The following is a 19,079-nucleotide window of genomic DNA, read 5'->3' as shown; positions in this document are numbered from 1 at the left end:
TTAACCCACAGCACCACCCGCGTCCCTTTAAATGTATCTAAACACACAGAAAATCTATAAATTACATCGTGCTTTGCCACAGCTATCATATTAACTTTGACAATAATCTACAGCAATTTCTTATAAGTAAACTTAATTAATGTAAATATTAGTTTCTCGTAGGGAAGCATTTAAGATTAGAATTTAAGTATTTATTAGTCATTATTTCAATGAGCTTCCATTTTTATGAATGGATGAATATCTGTCGTAAATAAGAAAAGTTCACATGTTTTGTGTGGTCTTTGACAGCTGCATCAAAACACAAAATGTGATGTTTTCAAAAATAAATGTGCAGCTCACAAATTACTATTCAGTTGTGCCACCACCCTCCATGTAATTTTGCAATGCTTCTGCTGCTTCCTTTCACCTGCTTTGCTATGTGATTGTTCAGTGTCTTCTGGCCTTGACTGTGTCAGAGCCAAGGGGTGAATGAGCAGCAGGAATGGTGAAAGCTGTGTTATTGCACATTCAGGCCCCATGCTATAGTACTGAAGATGTTGCTCTTGTCTTTTTTCCATTGCCTTAAAGAGCCAGTACTCATTTTGGATTAAGAGAATCAGACAACCACAATAGAAGTTTTTATAACTCTATCCTGCATTTGATGCCTACTACAGTGCCATGGCAGACACATGCATGTCACTGGTTCTCCAATCTTATCCCTTTAAGGATATAAAAAGAGTGTGAGAGCTTCACCTGTACAGAAGCTATTTGCACTGTGTTGACAGATGATAGAATTTCTTCAAGTTCCTCTTCATAAAAAGAGAAAAGAGCTTGGGAGGGAAGCAGATGAAGTTTTATAGAGAGAGTTACAAGCTTGGTGGATCAGGGGAATGCTGTGGATGTAGTGTATCTTGATCTCAGTAAGGCTTTTGACAAAGTCACCCATGATATTCTTGCAGACAAGCTAGTAAAACGTGAGCTGGACAAGGTAACTGTTAGGTGGATTTGTAGTTAGTTGACTGACTGAATCTAAAGAGTGCTCACTAATAGTTCTTCATCATCCTGGAAAAACGTGACAAGTAGGGTGCTGCAGGGTAGTGTTCCTGGCCCATTGTTGTTCAACATCTTTAGAAATGACTTGGATGATCTACTCATTCTGTCTGCAGATGACACCAAACTGGGATGGGTAGCTAATGCTGCAGAAGACAGAATCAAGATTTAATAAGACCTTAACAGATTGGATAACTGGACCAAAATTAACAAAATGAATTCCAATAGGGGCAAATGTAAGGTTCTGTTCCTAGACAGCAATAACTAGCTGCTTAAATCTAAACTAAGTACATATGGAAAAGACCTAAGGATCTTAGTAGACTACAAGACATGAGTCAACAGTGTGATGCAGCAGTAAAAAAAGAAGCAGCTATTCTAGGGTGCATCAACAGAAGCAGAGTGTCCAGATTAAGGGAAGTAATAGTACCTCTCTATTCTGCCTTGGTCAAACTACACCTGAAGTACTGTGTCCAGTTCTGGGCACCACAATTTAAAAAGCTGGAACATGTGCAGAGGAGGGTGACCAAGATGATCAAGGGTCTGGAAACCAAGACTTACGGGGAACTGTTGAGGGGGTTGGGTATGTTTAGCATGGAAAAGAGAAGACAGAGAGGAGATACGATAGCCATCCAGGGCTGTCACCTGGATGATGGAGCAAGCTTGTTTTCTCCTCTTCTGGAGGGTAGGACCCAAACCAGTGGCTTGGGAGATTTTTAAGCAGAGGTTGAATGGCCATCTGTTATGGATGCTTTAGCTGAGATTCCTGTGTTGCAGGAGATTGGGCTAGATGGCCCTTGGGATCCCATCCAACTCTATGATTTTAAGTTTGGTACTAAGGTGTCCACTAAAGTGTTCAGGTGAATCAAAATTTGCAGAATGCCTATAGCGGGATCTTGGCATTAAAGATTTGTAAAATAAATACTGTTGTTGTCTCAAAATACCCTCTTCCAAGTTTCCTATATCAATAGAACAATACTTGGAAGAGATACCATTAGACATCTGCTCCAGTGCTTTACTACGTGCTGAAATTCTTACCTAGAGCATCCTTGGCAGATACATCTCTGGCCTCTCTTTAATAATCTCTAGTGCTAAAAGTCCCATAATTTCTCACAGCTGTTTGATCCTTAGTCCATCTGGCACATTGCAAACCTTGTTCTCTCACAGCCAGCTGTTTGCATGCTGCTGGTGCTCAATTCAGTTGTGCCCTGCTTTTCTCACAATGACAATGGGGAAAAGTTCCATCTTCTTCATGACAAACATTTGATATATACAGTTTTAAACCTGTTCTACTAGCTCCACTTAATCTTCTTTCCCCAAGCTAAGAATGCCTAGTCCATTCATTATTGTCCTTGTATAGCGCATATTCCAAAACCTCTGCTGCTATTCTCTGGATCCTCACCATGCTGACAGCATTCACATAATAAATGGATATTCACATTCTAAATCAAAGTCGAAGCGATGTGATGCTCTAAAGGAAGCCTTCCCTTGTCTGAATAGTAAGTCAGTAATAACTATCTGCAGCTTGGAGATACAGTTGTTCTGCAGATGCACTTTGAAATGGCTGTGGCCATTATATGAACATTAGAGTTGATAAGTATGTGGCTTTTGGTAAGTTCTGTCCTCTTCTCATGGTTTCTTTTCAGCAGTGAACTAAGTAATCAGAACTGCATATAGTCAGGGAAAACGCAACAACAGAGGAAATGGGGAACTTAGAAGAGATTCTCTCTGAAACCCATGTTGTAACTTTCTTCCAGATATAAATAAAACCATTGATCCATTCACTATTGTAAATGAAGGCCAGTGTGTTGTGGTGAATAGACTTTTGGGAGACTTGGTCACCACCACATATTGACTTCTATTCCTTCCCTGCTTTACTCTCCCTTCCAAAGTTAATCCTTCTCTGGTTCAGATTGCTTGAAGCCAATAGGAAACATGTCTTCCTACAGCCTGTCTAAGCAAATTGTCAGCTTGCTGGGAAGAGGAAGAATTAACTTTTGATGGAGCAGGAAGAGAAACCTCCAACTTTCCGCTTGCCTTTCTGTCCTTTCAACTATATTTGCATTTTTGTTACATGTCTGTTTATTGATCCTACCGCCTCTAATTGCCTCTAATCCCTGTATCTCAAAAGGAGGTAAATCTACTGATTTTTTAGCATCCATCCTCTACAAAAAGGGGGCAGATGCTCTGCAAAAGGATGTATTGAGGGTAATAACTCCAGAAATCTAGGGAGAAATGTATAACAGAGCTAGTATTTAAGCTGCATGCTCCTGTAGAGATAATATTCATATTCATCCCTAGCTAGCATTTTTGTTCTACTCTATTCTGATTCTATCCTTTTTTTTAACTATATAGGGTTTTTTCTGTCTAAAATTTGTAGGCTGTCTGCCATGAATCAAAACCTGAAATGGAAGTGGTCCATGTCAGACTTCTGCATCTAATGTCTCTTCTGCTGTGTTCAGCCATTGTAGTAACCATTCATTAGTTATAACTAGCTTTTCAAATGTCAGATCAGCAAGCTGAAAATTTATTTTCCCTCCCTCCCCTTGCTCACTTTCTCTTGCATTGTTTTCTTGTAGAACGTGATGAATGTGACAGCGGACAGCACAACTGTGATGAGAATGCAATCTGTACTAACACAGTCAGGGGACATAGCTGCACCTGCAAGCCTGGATATGTGGGGAATGGGACCATCTGCCGAGGTGGGTCTGTTTTTCCAACAACTTGATAAAATGAGTATACACTATTAATATTCCTTGACAGTTGCCTAAGTTCAGCCTGCACAAGATGCTGGGTTGTGTTAGGTATTCACTGTCTGATTTATCATCTGGCAACTATTGCATGCACAGACATTATGAGAATTGATTTTTGCATAATTTACTACTCAGGAAAGGTATTCTGAGGCACTTAAAATACCTTTTGGTTTACTGCTCATGAATATGATTATTTACATAGGTTATTAACTCTTTTCATTGTGGTATAAACTGCATTTTTGAACTATACAGTGTAATGGATCCCACAGTTATCTTTGGGGGTAGGTACATGTGGATTTTAAGCTAGAATAACTGTCTTTTAAACAAGATCCATGTGGCTTTTAAACTGTGACCATAATTTTCTTTTATAGTAGAGTAAGCTGCCAAGAACCACTGAATATGTGGAGTGGTAGACAGATATGATTTTTGTTCTTGATGCAGTTTGCTTTATGGTGCATTAATAAACTTGTCTGCATTTCTGAGATACTATTGCTATTGTAGGTTCTGAGTAGACTATAAAATATACATTATTCAACATCAGTTTGTATACAATAACATGGTAGTTTGTGGAGGATTATTAAATAAAGATGAGACTCTTCAAGGGAGATGGCACCACTCACTGATCCAGTAGCTGGGAAATTACTACAATTCTCAATACTCAAAAGTATTGTGGAATTTATTCTTTTGCTTATTATTATTAATAAGAAAACTGCATCTAAAAAGAACTCTTAGATTGCAGTTCCATACCAACTCACCTTACCTTCCTTACTCAGTGGGAGTTACTTCTGAATAGACATTTATCAGATTGCGCTGGTAAAATACCACGGAGGCAGTCGCTGTTTCCTGGCTTTAAAACCATTGGATGACGTGCTGTAAATTACTTGCTTTCATAATGAATCATTTAGGACAACTGACACAATTAAGATTACAGTTGGAAAGGTTTACCTAGACGGTTATCAACTGGCTTTATCCACCCCCCCCCCCAAAAAAAGCAGAAACTTGATTGGGCAGAAATTTTTAGAAAGGAATTGGTCCATACTCCGTCAAATATGGTCACATTTGAAGGCAACATAGATAACCAACCACTCTTGAAATGAAACTAGATTTTGCACAAATGTTTACCACAAAAGTTGTTTTCAAGCATTTACTTGAGTATACAAAAAAAGTGAAACTAAGGGCTGGGGAAGGGGCATATGTGCAAGAGTCCCCAGTCACGTGGCTGGTCAACCGACCTTTGTGCAGTTTGCATGAAGGTTTGATGAGAAGTTTAAAATGCATTTGTCTGAGCACACTTAGAAACTCTTACTGCAGTTGGAGAACCTGATAAGACAGGGCTTCCACTAATGGGTAAATTTCTTGTTTTACTTATTTTGAGTTCATATAAATTGTCAAACACCATTTTTGTGGTGACCATTTGTGCAAAATCTAGTTTATTTAAAAAGAAGTTATTGTAGATAAGTCTTCAAATGTTACCACATTTGGCGGGTAGACAATTAAGGAAGGTTATGCATTTGTGTGGCACAATCTAAGTCAAAATATCTACAGAGCTGAGATGGTGGCCTAGACCAGGGGTAGACAACCTAAGGCCCGGGGGCCAGATCCGGCCCAACCGCCTTCTAAATACAGCCCACGGACGGTCTGGGAATCAACGTGTTTTTACACGAGTAGAATGTTTCCTTTTATTTAAAATGTATCTTTGGGTTATTTGTGGGGCATAGGAATTTGTACATTATTTTTTTCAAAATTCAGTCCAGCCCACCACATGGTCTGAGGGATGGTGGACTGGCCCACGGCTGAAAAAGGTTGCTGACCCCTGGCCTAGACTGTGTTTTAAATGAAAGAGTTGGACTTGTTCGTGCCATTTGCCCATGGCTGCAATCATTAAAAAGCAATTTTTTCAATGGGTCTCAACCACTGACTGTGGTAGAAGGATTGTAAGATTTAGCCAACTTGACTAGAATGGAAGCTAGCAAGATGGGGGCCATTGTGCTATTATATGTACTTAGACAATATTTAGAGATTATTTATATGATAGATAATAGGATTCAGAATTACAAACATGGTATATATGCGAAGAAACATTTTACCCACAAAGGTATATTAATGTGCTTTATAGTTTAAATTCAGCATGCACATACCCCTCTCAAATAAGACCTTCATTTTAGGTCATTGATCTAGGGAACAATCTAGACAGAGTTAAGCACTTGCAGCACAGTCCTATTCATGAATACGTGAACATTGCATTGAGGTTAGTGGGACTTACTCTTAAGTAAGTGTGTATAGGATTGCCATCTTCATGTATTTCAGAGGGTAAGCTTTAAGCCAGGGGTCGGCAAACTTTTTCAGCAGGAGGTCGGTCCACTGTCCCTCAGACCTTATAGGGGGCCAGACTATATTTTGAAAAAATAAATAAATGAACAAATTCCCACAAATAACCCAGAGATGCATTTTAATAAAAGGACACATTCTACTTAGTTAAGCCACCCCCCGACTCTCCCCTCCCTTCTCCACAGCACCGGATGAGCCCCGGTGGCTGCTTACCTGTGTCTTGTGAGTGGCAGGGGCTGACGGCGGTGGGATGATGAGTGGCGCATGAAAGGGCTCCGGAGAGGGGCTGGCAGCAACAAAGCCCGAATTGAGCCTGCTTACAATGGTGGTCACTCGAGTGCTAATGCTGCTGCTGTTGGCACCAACAAAGCCCAGCCCCCTTCTTCTCGGCTCTAGGCAGGGCAGGGAGAAGCCAGGAGAAGGGAGGGAGGAGGCGCCATTGAACACGCGTGCTTGCGCAGCCCGAACGATCAGATCCACGCTGATCCATGCGGCGCTTCCCAGACTGTCCACAGGGTGGATCCAGAAGGCAACTGGGCTGGATTCGGCTCCTGGGTCTTAGTTTGCCTACCCATGCTTTAAGCACATGCTTAACTCCATCACTGATATCAGTTGGACTTTGAGGTGCTCAACATTATCTGTGTTGTGCCCCTAGGTAATAGTAACAATGCTGTGATTAAATAAAAAGGATAAAACTGAGAATAAACCTTTTTAGAAAACTTGAACAGTAACAAGCCATAATATTTCCCCAGTGAAAAGAACAAATTAATGTACAAAAATATTGTATAGTTTGCCATGAATGCTGCACACTAAAGCTTTTCACAACACAATTAAGGAAAAGATTCTGTGAGACGGGACATATGAATTATCAGTAAGGAGAATGCTATAAAACTGTGTTTGAAAAATGAACACAGAATAGACCCAAGGGAAAAGTAAAATGTGTTGGGAAAAAAGCACTTTACAATTGCATAGAAAGGAAACAAAATGGGCAAGTTATGACTGATAGAGATGAAAGGGTCTGATACTTCTTGGCACCTCTTCTGATATTACTTAATCTTGCCCATGTTGACTTGATGCCTCATCTCCAACTGAAATGAAGCTTAGGGACATGCAACTACATTTGCTCATACCAATCCCTTCTTACCTTTGCCCTCCATCTCTCTTTTTGTTGTTTCCATCCTGCTGAAGAAATAAAGTAGATGTGATATGGAATATCCATGATCAGGATCTTCAGATAACATGAGCACAGTTGTACTGAAGTTTGTGAAAATGACACAAATATGGGAGTTGACCATTTTCCCCTGAAGCACTTCCATTGGAGACAGGTGGATGGGTAGTGTTTTATTAGTTTCACGGGGGGGGGGGAGGAGAAGGAGACATACAAGTACCTTTATGAGATCTACTGATTACCTCCAGGGGTGTTACCTGTCCAGGTTGCAGTGCGACATCACCGTCCAGCCATGGAGCGAGTGTGCTTCTTTGCTTCATGCTGTGGCACAACACAAAGGGAACCATCATAAATGGCAGCAAGTCAAGACTTATTTCATGAACTAAAAAATATGCTTGCCCTAATAAAAGAGACTGCAAGAATATACAAATATAGTACTTTGAACTTTTTCCAGTTCAAGATTTAGCTGTCTTATTTATTGTTAGAAATGAATTATCATCAGTGTCAGGCAATGACCTTGTTGAGTTTTCTTTTCTGATTGTAGCAAGGCTAAATTTAAGTGAGTTTTCTATATTCATTTCCAGAAAGTATTTATTTTATTTATTTATTTACTCAGCTTATTTCTTTTGCTAAAGGTATCTTCAGTATAGTGAACTTGGATGCTCCTGCTTTCTACTTGTGTCATTCTGAAGCTGTTGGGAACAACAACTGTAGCTGGTGTGAAATTTGTGTGGATTTGTCATCCTTATGAAGATGTTCACTTGAAATGTGCCTGCTTAGCTCTTCTATTGAAACTTGTAATTCCACTTCATGTCATACTGGCTAGGATTTATAGGCTCTTATGATAGAGTTTCAACAATATGACAATAGACAGTATGCTATATCTTTTACAGCAGTTGTCCTACTTTTTTGCTGACCCTGTTTCAGACATCCAAAAGTGACCCAATACTGAAGAGGAGAAGATGCATGACTGCATCACACAGCATTTTATTCTACTGTGACCAATATATGGTCTGTTCAACCTATGCAGTCATTAGATAGAAACACACCATTTAGCAACACAATTGCAGGCATAAGTCCCTGATCCCCAAAACACACAGCAATAAATTAACATGCCTTAAAGTCCATGGAAGCTTCCCATTGCACCTTACCTGAATGTGCACATTTTAAAGATTTTGGTCTTAGCATTCTAGCTCCCCATCCATTTGTCTTTGGCCATGTTCACTACGGTTCCAGAGACAGAGACTCATGCCTTTTGGACTTGTGCTTGCCCAGTCTTTCATTTATTTTATTTCCAACATGATTCACGGAATATAATGTAATCATCAAAATGTCTAAGCGGCTTGCACACTCTTACCATTTTTGTATACCTCTGGGAACCAGTGTTTTATGTGATAATGCACAGAATTATAATGCACATAGAATAATAAAATTGTAGAGTTGGAAGGGACCACAAGGATCATGAGTCCAGCCCCCTACAATGCAGGAAACTTTTATCCAGTGTAGGGCTCATGTGTATCTAAGTGTAGGGCAGGCTTATAATGTTAATTATGGCAGGCTTATTCAGGCAGCTTTTTATTTTTTTATTTTTTATTTGCCCTCATGCTTGATTTTCCTTGGAGTCAGTGTGCACCCCTCCGACTGTAAGTACCTCTGAAGCAAAGAAGTGGGACTGAACAGCTAGAACGTTCTCAGTCTGTGATGGAGCCCAGTATTTCTTTGTTGACAGTTAGCAGTTCTCAGGCTGAGGCAACAGTTCTGACAGAGGAATTCTATGGATAAGAGAGTGGGGCTGAGCAGCTGGAACTTGCTCAGCCCAGGATGGAGGCAAGTACAGTGGTACCTCTGGTTGCGAATGGGATCCATTCTGGAGGCCCGTTCGCAACATGAAAAGAGCACAACCTGCAGTGGCACGTGTGCACATGCGTGGGCTGCGATTTGGCGCTTCTGCGCATGGTGAGCAGCGAAACCCGAAAGTAACCCTTTTCAATACTTCTCGGTCACCGCGGGATGTAACCTGAAAGAACGTAACCTGAAGCAAACGTAACATGAGGTATGACTGTATTGCTAGTTTATGTCCTGCTTAGGGAACTGCATAGTCAGCATTCATCAGACCAGGCCAGCAAAGCACCGCTGGCAAATCCTCAAAACTTGGTTGGTTAATTCTGTATTTAATAAGAAAACATCATTCATTCATTTAAAGCATTATACCCCATTCTTTAGCTGTAAAGGTTCGTAGAATGGCTTACAGGTCAATAAAAAGCAAGGCAGTTCCTTGAGCTTACGATCTAAAAAAACATGATGCAATAACAACAGAGGAGGGAGGAAGAGGGAAAAATCTCAGGCACTGGTTCTTAAAGTTATAGATTTGCTGTAACAAAAGGCTGGTATACAAAATGCTCATGGAGAGGAGAATCCAAAGCATATGGTCTCTCAGCAGAGCTGATAGAGTGGCTCTGGTTCATAGCATCTCCCTCTCCTATCCTAGCAATGTACTGCTAGGGCAAAGAAAAAACAAAGACAGCTTGTTTCTCAGCAAAGCCGATAGAAGCTGCCTTGTCTGATGGGTGCATTTTAAACCAGACTCCATGTCCTTCCCAGTTGTCCCTCGTCACATCATGTCATCTACTATTATTTATTAATTTGTAAGATTTCTTAAACCCTGACTTTCATTCAAATGATTTTAAAGGCAGCTTACAAAGAAACATATAGTAATGTGATACCCCCTCCAAATTCATAGACACAATCTAATAGCTCAGGGGTCAGCAAACTTTTTCAGTAGGGGCCTGGTCCACTGTCCCTCAGACCTTGTGGACGAATTCCTATGCCCCACAAATAAGCCAGAGATGCATTTTAAATAAAAGGACACATTCTACTCGTGTAAAAACACTTTGATTCCCAGACCGTCTGCTACTGGGCTATTGAGAAGGCTATTGGGCCAGATCCGGCCCCCGGACCTTAGTTTGCCTAGGCATGCAATAGCTCATAGTACATTAGCTGATGGATGGGACCAGAATATGCTTACTTTCAATTCTGAAGTCCTAAAACAAATGGAAGATGGAAGATAGTATTCTTTCTGTCAGGGAGTGGAGATGCAAACTTCACGGATCAGAGGGTGGGGCCAGGCTGGTCTTCCCTTGCAGTGATGTGGGTCCCCTGTCCGTGGTGGAAGGGTGCTTCCTTTCTGCTACCGGTTCCAGGGCAACAGGATAGGCATCTGCTGCAGGACAGCATCTACTCTCACCACGTGTAAAACTATGCAATATCTTTATTGTTTACATGATACACAGGTTAAAGCAAAGGTTTAAGGCACAATTTTCATAACTCCAACTCATTTTCACAATTTTCATAACTCCAACTCTTCTGCTAAATTGAAGGGTTTGTTTCAAATCCTAGAAACATCAGTCTTGGGAATTCACCTGCAGGGATCAATGTGCACTTTTGGCTTCCTTGCACACTTCTGTGAAATACTACATTGTGGATGCTTTGTTTTCTGTAGACACAACCTTTAGTAGAAGGGTGTTGCAGATGATACATTTACAATGACTGTGGTCCACTGTGGGCCTTCCTGGGCTTTGTGTGATATTTTTACACCTCAGAGGACTTGGAATTCCACTTCTCTGTGTTTACCAGAGGGTATTTTGCCTTCCCTGGTCCTTCAGCAAACCATGATGCTCTTTAAAGACTTCTGTCTTGCTATACATGTGGGGAAGACAATTTGGGTCCCCTGGGTTTCATTCTTCCTTGTCCTCAGTCTCCTCACATGTTGGAACTGAAGTTGTTAGTTCTCTAATTACGTAGTGGAACTCAGGTTTATTAGTTCCCATGGTAAACTTTTTAGAGAGGTTTCATTTTTAATAGTTTTTCTGCTAGGGATAGAGGGGTGTTTCTTGGTTTTTCCACTCTAGTCTAGAAAGGCTAAGGCATCTCTTCCCATTGAGAGGTCTTTTAGAGGGAGTGAATAGTCTAAAGTCTTGGAATGCTCTCTGAGAAACTCAGGGTGCTTCCTAACTGTTGCTGTTCTGCGGATGGGATTCAGTCACATACCAGCAATAATTGCACAATTAAAGTGGATTTGCCACTTGTGATGGGAAAATGCACTGAAGAGTGTGGGATAACAAGTGCTTGATGTGACATTGTATAACCTTCCTGCAAAATTCGAACAAATGCTTCATAAACAGTAAATGTTGTTGAACCTCCCAGAAAACTCTGTGCAAACAAATTGTGGTGAGTGTTATATAAACGAGTCGTGGAAGCAACTTCAGAGAGGAGCAATTCATGGTAAGAAACTTCCCTTTTTCAGTAGGAGAACAAAAAACAAAAAAAGTATGGAGGATTAATTGCTGAATTGTAGAACAAGTTATATCTTGCTGTTTCCTGGGGATTTTGTTGTCAGACACTAACAGATGGTGTGAACATTTTCATACTGTTAGATGGAAGCCAGAACAGTCAATTAATGCAATTGTAATGTTCTGGAGACAAGATGGGGACAGGTGAGTCTTTCCTGCCTTAAAAATCTTACTGACCAAATTGCATTGCTAAATCTCTTTTAGAGCAGAAATGTGGGGATCCTATGCATTTTAGAAACAACATGAATATTATCATTTGATTGATTCTCCCGCCCCCATCCCAGTTGCTTAGGTTGGAAACTGAAGTGGAATCTCATGTTTACATATTTAGTTATTGGATAACACTTCTGGCTTCAGGTTTGCTTAGATTTAGTTCAATATTTGAAGCAGACTTCAACTGGGATATTTTGGTATCACAGGACTTTTAGTAAAGCTCATTCCTATGGATTCTCATGAATACTTTTGTAGCAATGAGTTTGCAGAGGCAAAAGTTCAATATAAAAATTGAGTGTTAACTTGACAAGTCAAAATTTAATTGTGTGAAAGTCACCCCCACTCCCAGTATTATACGCTTAAACATTCTCAAATTTCTATGCTCTTGTGAAATATTCAGTTAGGAAAGATTTGATTCTTTTGTTCATCCAATACATTCCAGCTTCAATCCAGAACTTTGAAATACTATATAAGTTGGCACATATTTTTAAAATAGCAATAGCCACATTATCCAGTCCAGTGTACATAATATGAAGAGCTATGTACTCCATTTCCATGGGAACAGCCTATTGGTCAAACTTGCAAAATTTCCATTTCTGCTTCATCATGCAATTGCTGTAACAAAAAGGAGGCTCCTTTCATTTTAAAGTTTCAGATGTACATGCATTATACATGTCGGTGAATGCTTTTTTACAGTTATAGAATGTTGCGTTTCATGTTCCTGGAATTTTCGTAGTAAATGTTATTTATGGCTCATGGTTTTCAGAAATCAGTACAAATATCTTATTGCTTAGTGGGCATTAATTTTTTTTTTCATTTTCTGACTTTTTATTCCTTGTTTTATTTTTGTATTTATTTAAAATATACCAGATGTCAGGGGCTGTCAACAGGTGACTGCACTCTTCAGCCTTCTTTGGCCCCATCACAGCCAAATGTAAACATGGCCTGTCTGGAAATTGCCTGTCATGGTGGCAGGAAGGAAATAGGAAGGAAATAGGAGTGCCAGCCCCACGCTTATCACTATACTGGGGAGCTCTGGCCCCTGCTTGCTCCACTCAGCAACCCCCACTCCATGTCACACATGGAGTGTTTCCTCCTACTTGGTGCAACTACTGAACCTCCTTTTCACCTTCCTAACCCTGTTTCTGAAGCCCGTTGTTATAACACATCTATAACTTTAGGAACTGGTGCTTCTCCACTTTGCACCCCTGTTTTTACTTTCACTTCATCTGCATGCCTGCCTCCCTCCCCTGTACCCCTGATTTCATTTTCACCCCATTACCATGCCTCCTACTCCTCCATGTTTTTCCAACCCCATTTCCCCCTCCATTGACATCCCATTTTCCTACCTCCTCCTTCCTCCTTTTTTCAACTCTCCTTTGCACACAGACCACTCCATTTCCATGGCTCCTCCAGTCTCCTATTCTTCAGGCCATTTTGCGTGCACGCGTTATGGTATATGTTCTATACGGTAAATAGAATGTTAAGAGCAAGCCTGTCAGTTAGCTTGTTCAATTAGAGAAAATTATATTCAGTTGTTGGATATAGAACACGCACGGGGGGAGGTGCTTGTTACAGAAGTATCAGCTCTAAATTACTACATTGAGTCTTGAGTCTTGGTGTTCATGCTAAGGACAGCATGATACCCAGGAATGAAAGACATTGTATGAAGGTACTATGGAATATTTGAGGGCTCTACATTTGTGAGTCATTTGAGGAAAGGGAGTAGTTTGAGTGCAGCAAGAAGGGAGGGACACCGAAACGTTCCCTTTCATTTCTCCCAGTTCCCTCTTCTTGCTTTTCTACAGCACTGCAACTGCCCCTTTAACTTCCATTTGCTCCCTCCACAATTACTACTCTCCAGTTTTCTCCTTCTGGTCACTAGAGACCTAAACTGTCTCTCTCATGCACACACTTTCCTCCCCTATTCCTCCTTCATTCTTCCACATGCCATCCAATTCTTCCTGCCCCTTCCCCAATTCTACCCCCACTAGCAAAAGGACTAAACCCATCATTTACTACAGACATGAGTCACCTCCTTTTCTTCCTGCCCCCTCCTCTTTCCCTTGCCTTTGGAACAATGGAAAACAGCCAGTGAAAATAGGGTGAAAAAATGAATATTCAGTGAACAGTGAAAGGGGTAAGAAGCAGCCTTATAACTGTGACAGGCATTTGCAGGAAGACAAGAAGACTTGCAGGATTCCTGTTAGCAAATCCTAGCAAATCCCTGTCTTAGCAAGTTTTCCCCTTGCTGCACTAGTATCCCTGCAGGGATGTCAGAATTTTGAAATGCTTCCTAGATTAAATATATTTTCACTATGTATTGTTTTATTTTGCTGTTGCTTAATGATGGCAAGAAGTGGTCTATTTATCATTGGTGGAGCTATGTCAATAACACTTGTAAATTTTACCTACAACGTTGAAGAAATGCAACAAACCTCTCATGTTCTGTTGCAAATTTGAGAGCTGGAGTTACTCATATTTGGTGCTTAAAACTGAAAATAAAATAATTACACATTAAAAAGGCAAGAGATTTAATGTGAATATTTTATGGACTGTGCCTGAGTTCCAAATTGTGATTTATTTATTTTTAAGAAAGACCTAATTCAAACCACATATAAAAATGTTGAGTTTCATTGCTAATAAAATATGCTAAAGAACATGACTGCATTTAATTTCAGGACACCTGGCATGTTATAGCCGCCTTGGAATATTACCCAATATACCTATTACATTCTTATCACTTAATATATTTCTCTGACATTTTTACCACAACAAGCAAAGGCAGTTTTTGAAGATACCTCAGAACTCCTCCTCTTTCAGTTTTCTACATGATTCCTATAAGTAAATGGCATTTTATTCATTTATGATAAAGAATATGTACATTTTTTGCACATTTTTCATGTCTTTATAATGCATTGTACAGCTGAAATGTTTCCTATGACTCAGTGCTTGAAAGTTTGTTATATTTATTCTTAGAACTTAAAAGTTGTCTGTTCCAATATATAGCACAACCATTATTTAGCTGAGACGTTTAAGCACTTTCTTTCATCCATTTATGTGATTTGTGATGGCTGCACAAGGTTGAGGAAAAACTTCTTATTTAAACAGAATTATGTGCACCTCCCAGCTAGTAGCACAGCAGTTTTTTAAACACACATTTTAAAGTTTGTGGTCATGCCTCATTTGGAAAAGATTTGTTCTGGAATGTTTTAATCCATGCTTTTTCAATGCCCCTTTGGCATATTTAATGAGGTTATGGGTATAGACACATCCCAACTTGGTATGCAAGGAAATGGAAAAGTTCCTGTTGTGTAAAAGTGGTTTCTTTCAGCATGATTTGGAAAAGTTCCTGTTGTGTAAAAGTGGTTTCTTTCAGCATGATTTATAAAGTAGAACTAGGAAAGCTTGCAAATATGAATTGATTTTCCCCCATTTTCATTGACTAGTACACTAATAATTTTTCTTGTGTTTGCTGAAATCATTATTTTTTATAATCAGGGTTAGAGGCTGTAAATGTTATGTAATCAGAGAAGTTATTGAAATCCTGCATTACCATCTCTTCATTGCAAGTCCATAGTTCACTAATCAGCTCTATTCAGTCATGTAGATGCTGCTCATTAAACTTTAGTAATTATATGTTTTGGAATGTCTGCCAGTGTTTTTAGTGAGAGATTCTTATGAATCAAAGGTAATTATGTTGGAGATATCATTTATTTCTCGTTATGATGTGGGAGGGGTGTTCAATTTTTAATTTTTTTGCAGCTGTCATAAAAGAAATCGCAATACTGCTGTGTTTGTTGCGGATTGGAGTTATTTTACACATATTTGCAAACTGCAGATGTGTATTATTGTACTGTATCTGTTTTATTCCGGTTGAACATTTTGTATAGCCTGTGAACTGATATAGGTCCAGGAAGCCTAATGTACAAATGGATCGGCAGCACACAATCTTTATTTGACTGGGTACCAACATAATCCATATCAGAATCAAGCCCAGGATTATCAGAGCATGAAGGCTTTAGGGTTGAGGCCTCAGGGCAGGCAAGGAGCATCCTTCTGCAATTGGGAAGAGAATTTTGAAATGCTTTACAGGTTTGGGGATGTAGTTTCCACTGTAGGGTAAAATCAGATGATCTGTCAAGGATCAGCCTGTTAGCAACCAGTGCCTGAGGCTTTATTCAAGAAGAAAGATTGTGTAGAGGTATGGACTCAGGCAATTGTTCCCAGTTACCATTCTATTTTAAAGTACATCGAGCTACAAAGAGTGTTAGAAGCTAGGTGTTTCTGTGAAAAACCTTAGTAAAGTCTGCAGTATATGAACAGGACCTGTTTAACTGCCCAGTACTGTATAGGACCAGGATATGGACATTTTAAGCGTAGTGAAAATTTAAGGAACATTCCTGCCTGATACACCCACAGCACTGAACACATGATGTCTACAAAATTTTTAAACCCTTTGTTGTCATGGTCGATGAACTTTCTGGCTCTGTTCATTGTAGTCTCTCACTTCCAATTGCTTTGAGCAATTGCAACCTGATTGGTTGCTGGTTTATTTAGTAAAGAATAAAATCTAGTAGGGACAAGCTTCTGTTACTGTTGACCTATGTATCCAGGCTATCTATGCACACCTGTACACTGGACTCCTCCCTGTTCTTTGAACTTCCTGTCAGCCTTACCTTCCTAAGCTGCTTCTCTGCCAGTTTATTCCTTTTGAAGCACTGGAATATCATCCATCTGACTGTTTTCCCAGAGTGACATCCTTGATTTGTGCTCCTCAACTCTTGGGATTCTTAAAAAGAAAAACTGTCAGATTTCCATGTTCTTTGGGTTCTGTTACTGTGACTAGTTCTGGGTCATTTGGGCCTGAGTGTCTCCAGCATGGCCTTTAAATCTGAGGTGATGCCAACCCTGAGAAATCCAATGAGATGGTGCTAAAGCTGTTCCCAGAATGAGTAGTTTGCAGAATACAGACGGAGAATTGGGGCGGGGGGCGTTCTTGAATGTCCTGATATTACCCTTATGTTTTCAGACTTATTAATTTCACTTCTGTAGAGTGATTTGAACTGATACTTTAGTTTGTTAACATTACTGTCACTGTCGTAGAACACTAGTTATTGAGGAGACTTAAATGGACCTTCCCTGCGGTCTTTTTCATCCTCCATTCAGTCTATATATAAGTTGAGGAAAACGTGGAGACTAAAAACAGTATACAATTTCTGTAAGCAGCATAAAGGTTCCGTTAATTTGCCCTGCTACCTTTCATTCATTCATAAATAACATGACAAACAAACAATGTTTCTGCACTAACCCTTGGGATTCGTACTCTGAAAATATAGTTGGATGATGTCCTGGGAAGTATAGTTTTAGAGAATTACGTTACAGTTCCTAGGATTTTTTGGGGGGGTGTCATGTGCTTTAGTTGTATGGTGTATTATTTATTATTTTGCTTTGCAGGATACTGAAATTTAAAGTGGGTGCTATTTGAACATCATTTACATTTCAACTTCCCTTTCATTCCTCTCTATCTTCTTGGTTGCAACTATCATGTTCCAGGTGTTTTGTTGAAAGGACAGGGCCTATACCATCCCCCATGCGCTTTATCAGTACTGCTTCATAGAGCAGTGAGTTAATTGGGTTGTAGTATTAGGATACTGCCTTTCCTGTCCCATAAGATAAAGCAAATTATCTGTATGAATGAATTTATTTTCTGCAGCCTCAGTTATGAGAGCATGTAAAGGTCACTCCTGTCCCCAGTCTCCAGATGACAATAGATAAACTGCTGCTGCTTCATCACCATGGTAGCCTTCATTGCAGCATGATGTGATTCTGAAGGTAAATATGCTTTCCCCCCATGCTAGATGGGAAACAACTTGAGCACTTTCAGTTTATTGATTTTTAAATGCTGTGGCTAACCAAACATTATGTGAACTGTAACTGTTATCCCTAAGGATTTTATACTTTAGTATTCTCCACAAAGACAGCGTAATGGTTCCCGTTCTACAGAACTCTATTGCTTCAGAGTAGTATTTCTGAATGCTACATTACATTAAGTTAGCAGGTGTGAAATTGACAATTTTATCAATTAACAGTTAGAAGCGAACTCTTTCCCAAACTGCTGATCCAACAAACTTTGAGGACGAGTTCACAAGCACTCAGGATGCTTTGCAGCCATTTGTAACCATTGAGCATGTCAGTTTTCTGGCTGGAGCCGGTCACCCATGATAGCCATTGCCACACAGAATTAGACTGCTTTCAATGTCTTGCAAAACCATCGTATTAGATGCAGTGTAGTGGCACATTCAGATTTCACCTCAGCAATAAACTCTTTGCTAGTTTGTTCCTGGCTCTACTGGCCCACATACAGTGGTACCTCGGGTTAAGTACTTAATTCGTTCTGGAGGTCCATTCTTAACCCGAAACTGTTCTTAACCTGAGGTACCACTTTAGCTAATGGGGCCTCCTGCTGCCGCCGCGCTGCAGCCGCATGATTTCTGTTCTCATCCTGAAGTAAAGTTCTTAACCCGAGATACTATTTCTGGGTTAGCGGAGTCTGTAACCTGAAGTGTCTGTAACCTGAAGCGTCTGTAACCCGAGGTACCACTGTACAAACAATATGCAGATTATAATACCAGCCCACCTTACAGAACTTTTGCAAAAGCTGATGAGATGTTTGTGAAGCGCTTTGGCAGGGGTGTAGCTAGCTGCTCCGACACCCAGGGGCGCCGCGGCAATCCGTTTTGGGCAGTGTGGGGCCCTGAGCCACCATGTCACTCCAAGGAGAGATGCGTGGTTCAGGCATGCTGCAGCCACCCCCTCAAGAGTGACACCCGGGGTACACCGCACCCCCACCCCTTCCTACGCCCCTGGCTCCTTGTACCATTAAAATGTGCTATATGAATGGTAGGCATAATGCTGAGGTGGGAGTGCAGAGAGTCTTATTCTGCACATGACCCATCTGGCCATGGGTTAGGAACTGTGTGGCAGGCTGGAAGTTTATGTGGCTCCTACCTGCCCAGTGATTGCGTGAACAGTGGTGTTTTGTTTCTGGCTGAAAAATTAGCTTCCATTGGTCATAGTCAACTCCCCTATGCACATTGTTTTATAAGGGAAAGTGAAAATGGTGGCAATTTGCACTGTTTATTTGCTTCTTTAATTCAGATCCCAGTGACCTTTTATGAATTGTTCTCCCCTACTCAGTTCTCCTCCTGACTACAATCTGCCAAATATGAGTGTTACATG

General features: G+C 40.3%; 1 protein-coding gene across 4 annotated transcripts in view; it reads left to right on the top strand.

The window, feature by feature from the left end:
- NELL1 (neural EGFL like 1) overlaps positions 1–19,079 on the top strand; it is a 356,446-nt gene that overhangs the window by 229,761 nt on the left and 107,606 nt on the right. For all 4 annotated transcript variants that reach the window (XM_083430920.1, XM_083430921.1, XM_083430923.1 and 1 more), the window contains one exon: positions 3,606–3,728. In XM_083430920.1, the coding sequence (XP_083287046.1) occupies positions 3,606–3,728 (123 nt within the window). The remainder of the gene's footprint in view (positions 1–3,605; positions 3,729–19,079) is intronic.

Source organism: Podarcis tiliguerta (genome assembly GCF_965153285.1).
Source record: "Podarcis tiliguerta genome assembly, chromosome: 1".
Classification (NCBI taxonomy): domain Eukaryota; kingdom Metazoa; phylum Chordata; class Lepidosauria; order Squamata; family Lacertidae; genus Podarcis; species Podarcis tiliguerta.
Note: the sequence above shows the minus strand (reverse complement) of the source record. Positions and strands in the feature narration are given on the sequence as shown.